Source organism: Eretmochelys imbricata, chromosome 7 (genome assembly GCF_965152235.1).
Source record: "Eretmochelys imbricata isolate rEreImb1 chromosome 7, rEreImb1.hap1, whole genome shotgun sequence".
NCBI lineage: Eukaryota > Metazoa > Chordata > Testudines > Cheloniidae > Eretmochelys > Eretmochelys imbricata.
The window spans coordinates 123821939-123836749 of NC_135578.1; the positions used below are offsets into that span (position 1 = coordinate 123821939).

At 48.0% G+C, this 14811-nt stretch overlaps 1 protein-coding gene across 3 annotated transcripts in view; it reads right to left on the reverse strand.

Moving 5' to 3' along the window:
* Positions 1–14811, reverse strand: part of ARMH3 (armadillo like helical domain containing 3) — a 179975-nt gene that overhangs the window by 83370 nt on the left and 81794 nt on the right. For all 3 annotated transcript variants that reach the window (XM_077823332.1, XM_077823333.1, XM_077823334.1), the window contains exons 21-22: positions 5660–5742; positions 4472–4598 (exon numbers count right to left, since the gene is read on the reverse strand). In XM_077823332.1, the coding sequence (XP_077679458.1) occupies positions 4472–4598; positions 5660–5742 (210 nt within the window). The remainder of the gene's footprint in view (positions 1–4471; positions 4599–5659; positions 5743–14811) is intronic.

The window sequence follows — 14811 nt, forward strand, 5'->3', positions numbered from 1 at the left end:
CTTTCTTAACGATTCCCAGAATTCTGTTTGTTTTTTTGTCTGCTGCTGCACACTGAGTGGATGTTTTCAGAGAACTACCCACAATGATTCCAAGAGCTCTTTCTTGAGTGGTAACAGCTAATTTAGACCCCATCATTTTATATGTACAGTTGGGATTATGTTTTCCAATGTGCATTACTTTGCATTTATCAACATTGAATTTCATCTGCCATTTTGTTGCCTAGTCACCCAGGTTTGAGATATCCTTTTGTAGCTCTTCGCAGTCTGCCTGGGACTTAACTATCTTGAGTAGTTTTGTATCATCTGCAAATTTGGCCACCTCACTGTTTACCCCTTTTCCCAGATCATTTTTGAATATGTTGACTAGGACTGGGACCAATACAGACCACTATTTACCTCTCTCCATTCTGAAAACTGACCATTTATTCCTACCCTTTGTTTCCTATCTTTTATTCAGTTACCAATCCACAAGAGGACCTGCCCTCTTATCCCATGACTGCTTACTTTGCTTAAGAGCCTTTGGTGAGGGCCCTTGTCAAAGGCTTTCTGAAATCTAAATACACTATATTCACTGGATTCCCCTTGTCCACATGCTTGTTAACCCCCTCAAAGAATTCTAGTAGATTGGTAAGGCATTGATTTCCCTTTACAAAAACCATGTTGACTATTCTCCAAAAAATTATGTTCATCTATGTGTCTGACAATTTTGTTCTTTACTATAGTTTCAATCAGTTTGCCCGGTACTGAAGTGAGCCTTACTGGCCTGAAATTGCCGGGGTCTCCTCTGGAGCCCTTTTTAGAAATTGGCGTCACATTCCTATCCTCCAGTCATTTGGTACGGAAGCTAATTTAAATGATAGGTCACAGAAAATAGTTAGTAGTCCTGCAATTTCACATTTGAGTTCCTTCAGAACTCTTGGGTGATTATCATCTGGTCTTGGTGACTTACTACTGTTCAGTGTATCAATTTGTTCAAAAACCTTCTCTAATGACACCTCAATCTGGGGCAGTTCCTCAGATATGTCACCTAAAAAGAATGGCTCAGATTTGGGAATCTCCCTAACATCCTCAACCATGAAGACCGACGCAAAGAATTCATTTAGTTTCTCCGCAATGGCCTTATTGTCCTTGAGTGCTCCTTTAGTATCTCGATCGTCCAGTGGCCCCACGGGTTGTTTAGCAGGCTTCCTGCTTCTGATGTATTTTAAAAAAAATTGTGCTATTACTTTTTGAGTCTTTGGCTAGCTGTTCTTCAGATTCTTTTTTGGGCTTCCTAATTATATTTTACACTTCACTTGCCAGAGTTTATGCTCCTTTCTATTTTCCTCACTAGGATTTAACTTCCACTTTTTAAAGGAGGCCTTTTTGCCTCTCACTGCTTCATTTACTTTGTTCTTTAGCTACGGTGGCACTTTTTTAGTTCTCTTACTATGTTTTTTAATTTGGGGTATACATTTAAGTTAAGCCTCTATTATGCTGTCTTTAAAAAGTTTCCATGCAGCTTGCAGGGATTTCACTTTTGGTGCTGTACTTTTTAATTTCTGTTTAACTAACTTCCTCATTTTTGTGTAGTTCCCCTTTCTGAAATTAAATGCTACCGTGTTGGGCCACTGTGGGGTTTTCCCCACCACAGGAATTTTAATTTAATTATATTATGGTCACTATTACCAAGCAGTCCAGCTATATTCACCTCTTGAACCTGATCCTATGCTCCAATTAGGACTAAATCAAGAATTGTCTCTCCTCTCGTGGGTTCCAGGACTAGCTGCTCCAAGAAGCAGTCATTTAAGGTGTCAAGAAACTTCATCTCTGCATCCCGTCCTGAGGCGACATGTACCCAGCCAATATGGGGATAGTTGAAATCCCTCATTATTATTGAGTTTTTTATTTTAGTGGCCTCTCTAATCTCCCTGAGCATTTCACAGTCACTATCATCATCCTGGCCAGGTGGTCAGTAATATATCCCTACCGCTATATTCTTATTATCCGAGCATGGAATTACTATCCATAGAGATTCTATGGTATAGTTTGGTTCATTTAAGATTTTTACTGCATTTGATTCTTCGCTTTCTTTCACATCTAGTGCTATGAACTTTACAAGAACTGGGCCATTTGGACCCTGTCCTTTGGCTCTATTATTAGTCTCCACCCACAGCTGGCCCAGCAGAAGGGCAAGTGCAAGTGCAGAGCGAGCACATTGGCAAAGCCTGGGGAAAGCTCCTTGCATGCCTAGCCAGATACAGCTGTAGCGCCTTGCTTCCAGGAGCCCCAGACGCCTGCCGTTTCCTAGAGGACAAGAAGATGCCGGCTCTGAGCGTAGCACTGTTTTCTCGGAGAGCAAGTATCCCATTCCTAACACCGGCAGCAATCACTTCAGAGCGGTTTCCACTCAGGCATCTGTAGTGTGAATTCACAGGGTTTCGCTTCACAGAGCGGAATGGAAAACGTACTCATGTGAGAAATGAATTGCTTCAGCAGGTCAGACATGCCTATTGCAGCCCAGTCGAAAGAGTATGAGCGTGGATTCCTTCGTTCCACTTTTCTCTGGCTTCACCCGCTGCCCAGTGCAGATATGTCCCCGTTACCAGCTTAGCTCCTTGGGCAGTGATTGGCTCCAAAGGGAAGGGCAGCAGCATTTGCTTTGTGAGCACCACTGACTCTTTGGTACTTTGCATGGGTGACAAAAAAAACAGGTAATTTACAACAGAGGGATAAAAACAGAAGAACATAAGAACGGCCAGACTCAGTCAGACCAATGGTCCATCTAGCCCAGTATCCTGCCTCTGACAGCAGCCAGTGCCAGGTGCCCCAGAGGGAATGAACAAAGCAGGGGAATTTATTGAGCAATCCATTTCCTGTCCTCCAGTCCTAGCTTCTGGCAGTCAGAGGTTTAGGGACACCCAGAGCATGGGGTTGTCTCCCTGCCCATCTTGGCTAACAGCCATTGATGGACCTATCCTCCAGGAACTTAGCTAGTTCTTTTTTTAATCCACTTATATTTTTAACCTTCACAACTTCTCCTGGCAAGGAGTTCCACAGGTTGACCGTGCGTTGTATGAAGAAGCATTTCCTTCTGTTTGTTTTAAACCTGATGCCTATTAATTTCGTTTGGTGACCCCTGGTTCTTGTGTTATGGAAAGGGGCAAATAACACTTCTTTATTCACTGTCTCCATACCAGTCATGGTTCTATAGCCCTCCGTCATATCCCCCCCTTAGTCGTCTCTTTGCCAAGCTAAACAGTCCCATTCTTACTAATCTCTCCTCACACGGAAGCCGTTCCATTCACCTCATCATTTTTGTTGCCCTTTCCACACTTTTTCCAGTTCTAATGTATTTCTGTCATTTATTCTGCAGAGACTCAGTTCAATTGCAGTCGTAAGAAACAGCTAATGATCTTTATTTTAATGGGGGTGCTTCTCTGCATCTTGTCTGTAGTGCACTGTGGCTGGCTGGCTCTCTCTTACAGGCCTTCTAACCCCTGTTATGTGCTTGTGTTACTCCCATTATTTACAATGGCAGTTACATGTTCACACTGGGAGTGCGAGGGACCGGGGGGACATGCCCTTCAGGAGAGGGGCAGACAAAGAGTACACAGACATCCCTTTATCCGCAGATTCCAGCATGCAGGCATTAAACCAGCCCTGCTGCGGTTGTTCTTGAATGCAGGCTCATTTGTATACTGCTTGATTATGCCTCCACATGTTTTTTGCTTCTCTCCTTTGTTCTTCGCTTCCCTGCCGGGTTCACTGGGTGGTATTCCAATGCACTCCTCTCTCTTTGAAGGATGGCTTCTCCTTGCTTTGCCAGTGTGCACATTCTTCTGTCCAGTGACTTCCTCCTTGCTGCCCATGGGTTTGTGAGGGCTGCTCTCTGGCTTTGTTCTGGTGCCGCAGGAGCGCAGTGTGTGATTTGTCCAAGGCAGCAGGTTTCTTGTCATGCATTTCTCAAATGCTTTTCACCCCTTTTGTTTACAATGCCCATTTCCCTGTGCTGATTGGTTCTGCAGCTTGTGTTTGCTCTCCAACCTCAGACGAAGGCATGTTTTCCCAGCTGGGAGCTCAACATGGCTTGGCAGAGACAAATTATAGGCTGGTTAACTCTACATGAGGGTTCAGGTGTTTCTGATGACATTTCAATATCACATATTTAGTCACATGGGCAAATTCATATTTGCATTAACAACAGATGCTTGTTAGACAGGTGCCCTCTTGTACACCCATACTGGATCACTTTAACAGGCCTGTTCCATTGGTAAAGAGCCAATGAAATTTACTTTGTCCTTTTGGAAAAGAAAAAGTTTATTCTTTTCACAGATTTATCCCTTTCTAAAGTCCTAATTTACTGGGTATCTATGCAAATACAGAAATGTTTATATTCACATACCCCAAACATGCACCACCACGAATATCACACACAGCTTATTTCCTGCTTGTTTTTATCAACAGTATCTCAAAGAGGCCACTCACTCACCCATGGAGTAGAGGTTATCGAAATTCTGGTGCATACGGATGATCTCGTAGTACAGCTCATCGTAGCTGCTGGGCGTTGGGAGGAAGGTGTCTCCGTAGGTGATGAACATGTTGAACAAGTTCACTACCTACAAAAAAATTAAAATTACAATAGGGATCATTACACAAAATCTAATTTACAATAGACGCCAATCAGACCCAGATGTGTTTAAAACCTTCAGAGCAATAAGTCCATAGTATACTGGACAATATTCTTTTAGCCCATCAAAGAGTAATCCAAACGCCACCCTCTTGCTCTGTCATTTCTTATGTGGAATGTGCTCAGACCCAACAGCGATGGGCAGCAGGATAAAACCTTAAGACAGGCAGATTTCTGATGCTTTATGGGGTGGGGAGGCTACAGCATGCCCACCATTACCACAACGCAGAAAACTGAGCTAACCAATTCTGAGCATTAGCTTGTAGAGTCCAGTTATCTACAGCTCTGCCTGCTCCAGGGAATAAACCAGCCACCAACTACCTGGGATGAGAAAGGAACTTCCCTTAAGAGCAAACTTATTACATATCTGCCAATCCATTAAGGGGTTTCTTGGACCTCCCTTGGAAGCATCTGCTGTTGGCTACTGTCAGACACAGGCCAACCGGCTAGCTGGACAGTAATTTTCTATGGGAAATTAAGACAACACCCCCACTTCCTTGTTTGGTTAGCCTTCTCTTTCCAGTTTCAGGGTCTCCCATCCCAAGCTGGCTTTTCCTGATTTCTCCCACAAAACACACTTCACCCAGGCTGGCAAAGGCAGGGAGACAACTCAATCTTGTCTACACCACTGGACTTCCACCCCATCTGGGTATGCAAGACTAATATCTCCCTTCTCCTGCTTTTCTATCTCCCTTCAGTTCCCCCAGAGCACAGCTGTCTGGCAAACCACTGCCCTGGCCCCCAACAGGAGGACCTCTAAGGTCCCTGGTACGAGTTATCCCAGGCATCCTTCTGCCCACACCCCTCATCCCAACAAGTGTTGTCTTTGGGGTTCCCCTATGTTTCCTTAGCATGGATAGGTTCCCAAGCTGGAGAGCTGTACGTTGATCTCTGCACAGCTTAACTACCTGTTCAGCAGGCCAGCCCCAACCCAACATGGAACCCTCTCCTCCGTGTCATTCAATGTGAACCCAGTTTCTCTACACTCACCATGAGCGCCAAGGTGAAGATGTTGTGTTTTGCCAACAGCACAGTCTCGTTGGACATGAGGAATTTCAGCAAGTTGATCAGAGCTAAGGGAAAGAATAAAAGTAATCAAAGCTTTTTCAAGAAGCCATTTAAACACAAGTGCATTTTCACCATCCTAACCACTGGCCCAGTGATCAGGAAGCACTCAAACTTACTGACGGCTTTACAAGTGAAAATGCTATTCTGGTCTGATAAACGACTGTGGAAATTGGCATCATCCCAGGTTTATTCTCCTTCACCAACTTCCAGATCAAATCTGTCAGTTTCAAGTGGAGTTACTTGACAATGAGGTTTTTCTACCTGTCAACACCTCAAGCTATGCCTGGAACCTAGAGAATCCAGCCATCCCCTTTCTGCTCCATACATCATCAACATGAGGTTGTGCAATTAGAACTCTGCTGTCACTTGTGTTGACGACACGAGGCAACAGAACACGCGGCACGGCTCCTCTCCGGTGGTGTGACGGCACTAGTAAGGATCTGGTACTTTATTGTGCCAGTTATCTACGGCTGTGCAGAGAAAACGATAGACCCAGCTCAGATTCGTCTCCTGAATACAAATAAATCAATAAAGGCTCATCCAACACTAGGGAAAGATCGTTAGCCCTTTCATTTGAACTCAGGTAATCTAATTAGAGGGCTTTAAGCATGTCCAATTTACAAAGCATCACTGCATGCTGAACATTCGCAACAACGGAAGCAGACCATCGGTACTGTTGGTAATTATTAGTGTCAGAGTGATTTTCAAAGATTTCCCCTCCCCTCCACGTGGGATACGGTCAGGAACCAAAGCCCGGTTTGTGGGTCTGCCTACATGAGATTCTAAACCCGTGATCTACTCTGAAATCAGCCGCCAGAAATGGGGTTCTGGGACTTTAAGACAGCCAAATTAGGTGGACAAGACGTGTAAGTTAGGAAGCTGTAAAGGCAGACTTTAAAAGGCTGTTTATTATTCACTGATTAGTACCTGGAGCTAACAGCTTCATGTCAGGCTGTGCCCTCGGTTTTACAGGTACAACTTGGATCTGATTAATCTTTTTCAAAGCCAGCATCCCAGCTTGCGGCACTGCGGCCACCCAGCACATGCTGCAGCCCGTGACCTAGCTCAGCCAGGCAGCAGCAGCAGTAAAGGCAGGCACCAGCTAAATGAGGGCAGCAGAAGCAGGCTAGCCGGAACAGCAATGGGTGCTGGAGAAAGATGGCTGGTGAGAAACCCACCCTGGAAACTCCAGCAAGGTCTCAGGGAGACTCACTCAGAGTCATCACCCACCCACGTGTAACAGAGTCAAGGCGAGACCACGGCCACTTGGAAGGCAGGAGCAGTGGGGGGAAGTTGTCCATGTGTTAACATAGCTCCTGCAAGTGTTCAATATTTGCCTCAGACTTTGGGCAATACAGCACGAAGGGACCAATTAATCCTTGGACAGTATTTACCCACCACTGCCCTCTCCACCCTAGTCCTTACTTGTACGTGTTACACACACCAATTCTTAAGTCCCTTCTCAAGGACGCGGGAGCAAACCAGCCCCAATTTGTGAGGGTGCTGTACAGAACAGGAAAACTAGCTTTCAGATGAGGCAGAACTGCCGGTCCCGAAGTGCTAGCTACGGGACAGAAAATTTAGTGGGGAAGCAACAAGATATGGGGGAAATTGTCCATTTCTTTGGGTTTCCAGAGACTCAAGCATGCAGAAAAAGGAGTGAGCGACAGACATGAAGACAGAACAGTGGTCTGAATGGAGCCTGAATGGAGCCTGAATAAAGCCCTGAAAGCTCTGCTCCCAATGCCAGAAGTTCACCGATATCAGCAGAGAGCCTATACCAGCCCAAAGGGAGGGTAACTGCGACCCCAGCCTCCCGGAGCACATTCCACTACGCAGTAGCATTAATGCACTTGGAATTCAGCCACGAAGCACCATCCCCACTACAGCTCATCCTCTGAATCAAACTGTGGTCAGGGCCTTCATTCCACGGGCATTCAGCCCTGGGAGGACTCCAGGCAACTATTTTTCTGGGAACAAAGAAAGAGCAGGTAGAGATGGGCTCTTTGCTGGAGCCGAGATCCCGTTAAAACAGGTTTCCAAGGTAACTAAGCCTCATGGGGAACGCTGCAGTCTCCCACAATCAGTACTTTGGGCTGAAGACAGCTGCCCTGCATCAGTGTCACAGCAGCTTACGAGGCATTCCTGAGACAAGTACCTGTAAAGAGCCTTGATTTCCGGCCTTGTCCACAGAAGTTCACCTAGCCAAGCCTCTGGCCCAGGTGCTGCTGCTGAACTCCCAGGAGCTGGGATTGCTGGAACTGGAGCAGCAAGGCATCTGGATTGGTCATATCAAGTGGCAAACAGATGGCCCTTGAACTACCTCTTCCCTAGCCTATCCTAGCCTAGGGAACCCCTCCCGCCCCCCCAACTCTCACTTTCCTAACAGAACCTTGCTCAGAAGAACTCCATCAGGGCTTTAAACTAGGTTCATCAGGAGAAGGAGACCAAAGCCCTGAGGTAAGTGGGGACGTGGGATACCGGGAAGAAGCACGAGCAGGAGCACGCGAGAGGGCAGGTCTCCTGCCTCATACTGAGAAAGAGGGACGATCAGCGAGTTATCTCAAGTGCCTATACACAAATGCAAGAAGCCTGGGAAACAAACAGTGAGAACTGGAAGTCCTGGCACAGTCAAGGAATTATGATGTGATTGGAATAACAGAGACTTGGTGGGATAACTCACATGACTGGAGTACTGTCATGGATGGATATAAACTGTTCAGGAAGGACAGGCAGGGCAGAAAAGGTGGGGGAGTTGCACTGTATGTAAGGGAGCAGTATGACTGCTCAGAGCTCCGGTATGAAACTGCAGAAAAACCTGAGTGTCTGGATTAAGTTTAGAAGTGTGAGCAACAAGGGTGATGTCATGGCGGGAGTCTGCTATAGACCACCGGACCAGGGGGATGAGGTGGACGAGGCTTTCTTCCAGCAACTCACAGAAGTTACTAGATCGCAGGCCCTGGTTCTCATGGGAGACTTCCATCACCCTGATACCTGCTGGGAGAGCAATACAGCGGTGCACAGACAATCCAGGAAGTTTTTGGAAAGTGTAGGGGACAATTTCCTGGTGCAAGTGCTGGAGGAACCAACTAGGGGCAGAGCTCTTCTTGACCTGCTGCTCACAAACTGGTAAAAATTAGTAGGGGAAGCTAAAGTGGATGGTAACCTGGGAGCAGTGACCATGAGATGGTCGAGTTCAGGATCCTGACACAAGGAAGAAAGGAGAGCAGCAGAATACGGACCCTGGACTTCAGAAAAGCAGACTTTGACTCCCTCAGGGAACTGATGGGCAGGATCCCCTGGGAGAATAACATGAGGGGGAAAGGAGTCCAGGAGAGCTGGCTGTATTTTAAAGAATCCTTATTGAGGTTACAGGGACAAACCATCCCGATGTATAGAAAGAACAGTAGATATGGCAGGCGATCTTTTTTTGCCTCTGACTTCACAAACAAGGTCAGCTCCCAGACTGCTGCACTGGGCAGCACAGCATGGGGAGAAGGTGACCAGCCCTCTGTGGAGAAAGAAGTGATTAGGGACTATTTAGAAAAGCTGGGCGAGCACAAGTCCATGAGGCCAGATGCGCTGCATCTGAGAGTGCTAAAGAAGTTGGCGGATGTGATTGCAGAGCCATTGGCCATTATCTTTGAAAACTCATGGCAATTGGGGGAGGTTCCAGATGACCGGAAAAAGGCTGATGTAGTGCCCATCTTTAAAAAAGGGAAGAAGGAGGATCCTGGGAACTACAGGCCAGTCAGCCTCACTTCAGTCCCTGGAAAAATCATGGAGCAGGTCCTCAAGGAATCAATTCTGAAGCACTTAGAGGAGAGGAAAGTGATCAGGAACAGTCAGCATGGATTCACCAAGGGCAAGTCATGCCTGATTAATCTAATTGCCTTCTATGACGAGATAACTGGCTCTGTGGATAAAGGGAAAGCGGTGGATGTGTTGTTCCTTGACTTTAGCAAAGCTTTTGACACGGTCTCCCACAGTATTCTTGCCAGCAAGTTAAAGAAGTATGGGCTGGATGAATGCACTATAAGGTGGATAGAAAGCTGGCTAGATTGTCAGGCTCAACGGGTAGTGATCAATGGCTCCGTGTCTAGTTGGCAGCCGGTATCTAGCGGAGTGCCCCAGGGGTCGGTCCTGGGGCTGGTTTTGTTCAATATCTTCATGAATGATCTGGAGGATGGCGTGGATTGCACCCTCAGCAAGTTTGCAGATGACACTAAACTGGGAGGAGAAGTAGATACGCTGGAGGGTAGGGATAGGATACAGAGGGACCTAGACAAGTTGGAGGATTGGGCCAAAAGAAATCTGATGAGGTTCAACAAGGACAAGTGCAGAGTCCTGCACTTAGGATGGAAGAATCCCATGCACCGCTACAGACTAGGGGCAGAATGGCTCGGCAGCAGTTCTGCAGAAAAGGACCTAGGGGTTACAGTGGACGAGTAGCTGGATATGAGCCAACAGTGTGCCCTTGTTGCCAAGAAGGCCTATAGCATTTTGGGATGTATACGTAGGGGCATTGCCAGAAGATCGAGGGATGTGATCGTTTCCCTCTATTCGACATTGGTGAGGCCTCATCTGGAGTACAATGTCCAGTTTTGGGCCCCACACTACAAGAAGGATGTGAAAAAATTGGAAAACATCCAGCGGAGGGCAAAAAAATTATTAGGGGACTGGAACACATGACTTATGAGGAGAGGTTGAGGGAACTGGGATTATTTAGGCTGCGGAAGAGAAGAGTGAGGGGGGATTTGATAGATGCTTTCAACTACCTGAAAGGGGATTCCAAAGAGGATGGATCTAGACTGTTCTCAGTGGTAGCTGATGACAGAACAAGGAGTAATGGTCTCAAGTTGCAGTGGGGGAGGTTTAGGTTGGACATTAGGAAAAACTTTTTCATTAGGAGGGTGGTGAAGCACTGGAATGCGTTACCTAGGGAGGTGGTGGAATCTCCTTCCTTAGAAGTTTTTAAGGTCACGCTTGACAAAGCCCTGGCTGGGATGATTTAGTTGGTGATTGGTCTTGCTTTGAGCAGGGGGTTGGACTAGATGGCCTCCTGAGGTCCCTTCCAACCCTGATATTCTATGATTCTATGATTCCAGCAGAGATGGATGTACAGTGCATAGACAATCCACTAAGCTGTATGGAACATGCAGACACAGTGAGCACAAATGTCTGTCATTAGAGGGTACTTCTTTTTCAAAAAGGATTTACCAGCCCTCACTTTTCAGGGCATAAACCAAACAACAGAGAGGGGACTGCGGGAAAAACTTCTCCTCTGCGCAGAGGAGAAAATATTCTGTAATTGTTCACAAAGAGCTTTCTTGAATCTTCCTCTGAAGCATCTGGTACCACACTGGGCTGGAGACAGAATATTCGACTAGACGGGCCACTGCTCTGATCTGGACTGACAATCCCTGTGCTCTGCACATCAGCTTCACTCACTGTAACAAATGTGTTCACATGCTTAATTTCCAGTTTCTCTGTCAGAAGAGACAAGATCTTACTGCAGTTTAAATCACCCTGGGAATCTGAGTTGCACCAAATCATTGCCCACTCCAAACGCCTTTCTATCATGCAGGTTAAGGGAACAGAGAAACTCACAGCAAAGACAGCTCAGGGACTAAGACCTGCCAGGATTACGGTCACTGAATATACTATGCTGACGCATTAGTTTGGCTCTTTGGAAACCCCAGGTGTGCGAGACGTTTACAAAGCCTCTAGTTAGCAGGTGCACTGCATCATTGCTGCCAGAACTGTTAGCCGTCTTTCGCCCAGCCACATCATACATCAGACTCTTTGGACAAGTTGCTCAAGCAAAAGCTTGGGCACAGGAAGGACTGTCAGTCCTAAACCGGTAAGCAGGGATGTCCTAGTACTTTGTTTACAAGGCAGGACCTGCCGATACATTTCATGTTGTTTCCAGCGCAAACAAAACTTACAGAGCTGCGGACATCCGGTGCTCTTCAATGATGACACCGCAGCTAAAATAGCCGCGAGGGAAGGTACAATGGCGGAACCCCAAGCTCTGAATAACTGAGCAGCCTGATGCCAGACGAAGTGCATTACCTCTTCCTCGTTAGAGGGAATTGCTCTCTACACGCAGCACACAAACAGCTTGCCCTCAGCCCAGTATCATGCCAATAAATTATGCATGTTTGCCCCCTGGCGGAGCAGCAGATCAATATCTCAGTCATGGATGCTCAGAGAATTGTGATTTCTGGTTATGCATGGTCACATCACCCAGAGCTTGTGCTCCAATTTTGTTAACAGCTACGGGAAAGCTGCCAACAAGCCATAGGTTTGTTCCATGCATGAACTGGAAAATGGGGATGTTTTTACCAAACCACCTAGGTTCTCCACTCCCTAGGTTCTCACTCTCCCTAAAAACCAGCTTCTCCTTCTTTCCTGCAATTCCTTCTCCCCCTCACACTGCATGCCCATCTTCCCCGGGCCTGACTCCTGAGCCCAGCAGAGAGGTTGCCACAGCTGCTCTAGCAACAAAAGCAGGGTAAGCCTTAACCTACCTAATCTGAATAAATGTTTGGCTTGGGTCTCCATTTTGTACAGAGACAAGCACACTGGTAGTGCTTCCTAAACAAACCACAGAAAGAAAGAGCCTGAACTCCCACATGTACACCGAGAACTTCAGGAACTAAAGGATGGTGGAGCAGATCCTTATAAAAGGGGTATTTAGGGAGGAGGCATGTGACGGGATGCACAGGTGATTGGCATCAGTCTCCAGGTCTCAGCTCTCAGGCAGTTTATTCTCCCAGGAATCATTACAGCCAGAGGATGGGAAATAGGATCACTGGCATTTAAGATGCCCTCCCGGTTTCTTAAACTGAAATTACTGCAGATTGGTGGAGCTTTCAGCTCCTACAGCACAGAGCTGTTTGCACAGACCAGCCCTTCTGCTACTGGGGTTCTGGAGTGCAGGTCTTCTCACTCCAGCTCCTGGAGAGCACAGGATTCCTCCTGCCCGACATCCCTCCCCTTCTCTCCTGCCCCAACAGATTTTGCTTCCCTTCACTGCATAAAATGGACCTTTTTTCTCTGCGAGTCTCGTTTTGAACTGAACTGAACTCAGCCCAGGAGCATCTGGGATCAGTACAACGTTTCCGTTCTATTTGGATGCCGGATGTGCGGGGGGTGGGCTCAGAACAGGAAGGCAGGAAGGCAGCAGAGGTCTTTGGCCCTTTGCAATGGGAGTGCAAACTCTGCCAAGAGCATTCCAGGCTCAGGCAGGCTATTGCACAACTGAGCAAAAAAAAGGACCAGTCCCAAGAGAGACCCTGCTGTCAAATCCTGGGAAACAGACCATGGGGATGGGGAGGAGCTGGGGCATAGTTTTTCTCTCCCTGCTGTGCTCCCAGTTCAGAAGTCTAGTCTTCTGAATGGTGCACCAATGGTCACCAAAGAGGAAGTGGGGCAGGAAGCCACGTGGCTCCCCTCAACTAGCTCTGTAACGCCAAATACAATATAGTATTGTGCATTTAGAGCAACTGTTCCCTTCAAACCTTCCAGCTGAGTCCCTGGAGGCTCCCGGCCAGGCAGCATGGAAAAGGAAGCTCTATTTCCCTGCACAATGGACTACAGCTCCAACAGTCTCCCGCTCTCACGCCCTCTTCTAGAGCCAGGAAAGCAGGATGCGGCGCTGCTTCTAGCTCCCCCCCGCAGGGTGTTCTCCTCCCATCTTGGCCCCACAGGGAGCACCCGGCAAGGTAGCTCCTCAGGGTGCTCACTGGCTGGAGGCAGGCGCAGCCCGGGGAAGCAGTACAGTCACTCCATGTGACCGCTCTACAGCCAGCCTGCTCCCTCAGACACGGAGAAAAACGCCCGGCATCCCAGATGGGCAGTAAGGAAGAGAACGGATGGCCCAACGCAGCAGGGCTGGACGTGAAAGACCTGGATTCAATTCCTTGGTCTGCCACAGACTCCTCGTGACACCATGGCCAAGTCACTTTGCTTCCCTGTGCTTCAGCGCCTCATTTGTACCCTGGGGCTAACCACACGGCCCTGCCTGCTTCCCAGCAGGGTTTTGAGGATCACTACACTGAAGACCGCGAGGGGCCTGCACGCTGCGTGAATGAGGGCACGGATGGGTGTGAAGGAGCAGCGCAGTCAAGGCAGGAGGAAGCTGTAACCTTCACACCGGACAGAGAGCGAATCAGCTTCCCACACCCAGCAGCAGCAGACAGACAAACCTGGGCCTGCTTCACTCTGAGCTCCCCATCTTCCCAGGTGGGGATCAAGCACCCAGGCCTCAAGCATTTTCCTCTTTTAACCCGGGAGAGCTGAGAGTGGGCGTCTGTCGAGGGGAGTCTGAGCGGCAGCTGCTTGAGTGCACCCGAACACCAGGCAACGCCCCGACAGCTGCCATCTAAAAGACACACACAGACGGCAGGACGCTGCGCGGCCCAGAGGAGGCGATTTACTCATTAATGACTGACTTTTTGTCGACATTGTGGAAGCAGCAGGTTGCTGGAGGATCTGAACGAGGAGGGGGCAAGGGCCAAAGCCCCTGGATTGGGAAGGTGTTCGTGGAAACAGGGCATTTGGCTGGCTGAGAGAGCAGGAGAGGGTGGGGCGGTGAAGGAAAAGGTCCAAGATGCCAACAAAGGTTGTAAGAGTACTAGTACGACAGGCGGCGAGGGGGCTGGTGTAACCCCATGCAGGAGGCTGGGAACCTCACCGAAAAGAGCACTCCGCTGCACCGGGATGGCAGTTCCTAGCTCCCAGCCCAGGTCAGACGTAGTCAGCTGGATGGCAATGCACAGCCGTCTGAGAAAGCAGTGGAAGGCAATTCTGCCAGGGCTGGTACAGCGAGGCTGCCACCTGGCTGAAGGGAAGAACTCCTCCCCATGCTGGTGTCCAGGAAATCAGATCAGGAACAAAACCATGAGCAATGGCCCAGGCTCATGTATCTGAGAACGAAAGATTAATTACACACAAATGAAATGGTCTTCCTCTAGCATCTTCCATCTGAGGACCTCATAATAATGAATTCAGCATCACAGCCCCCTTGTGAGGCAGGGGAGTATTACCAGTTCTGTTTCACTGGTGGG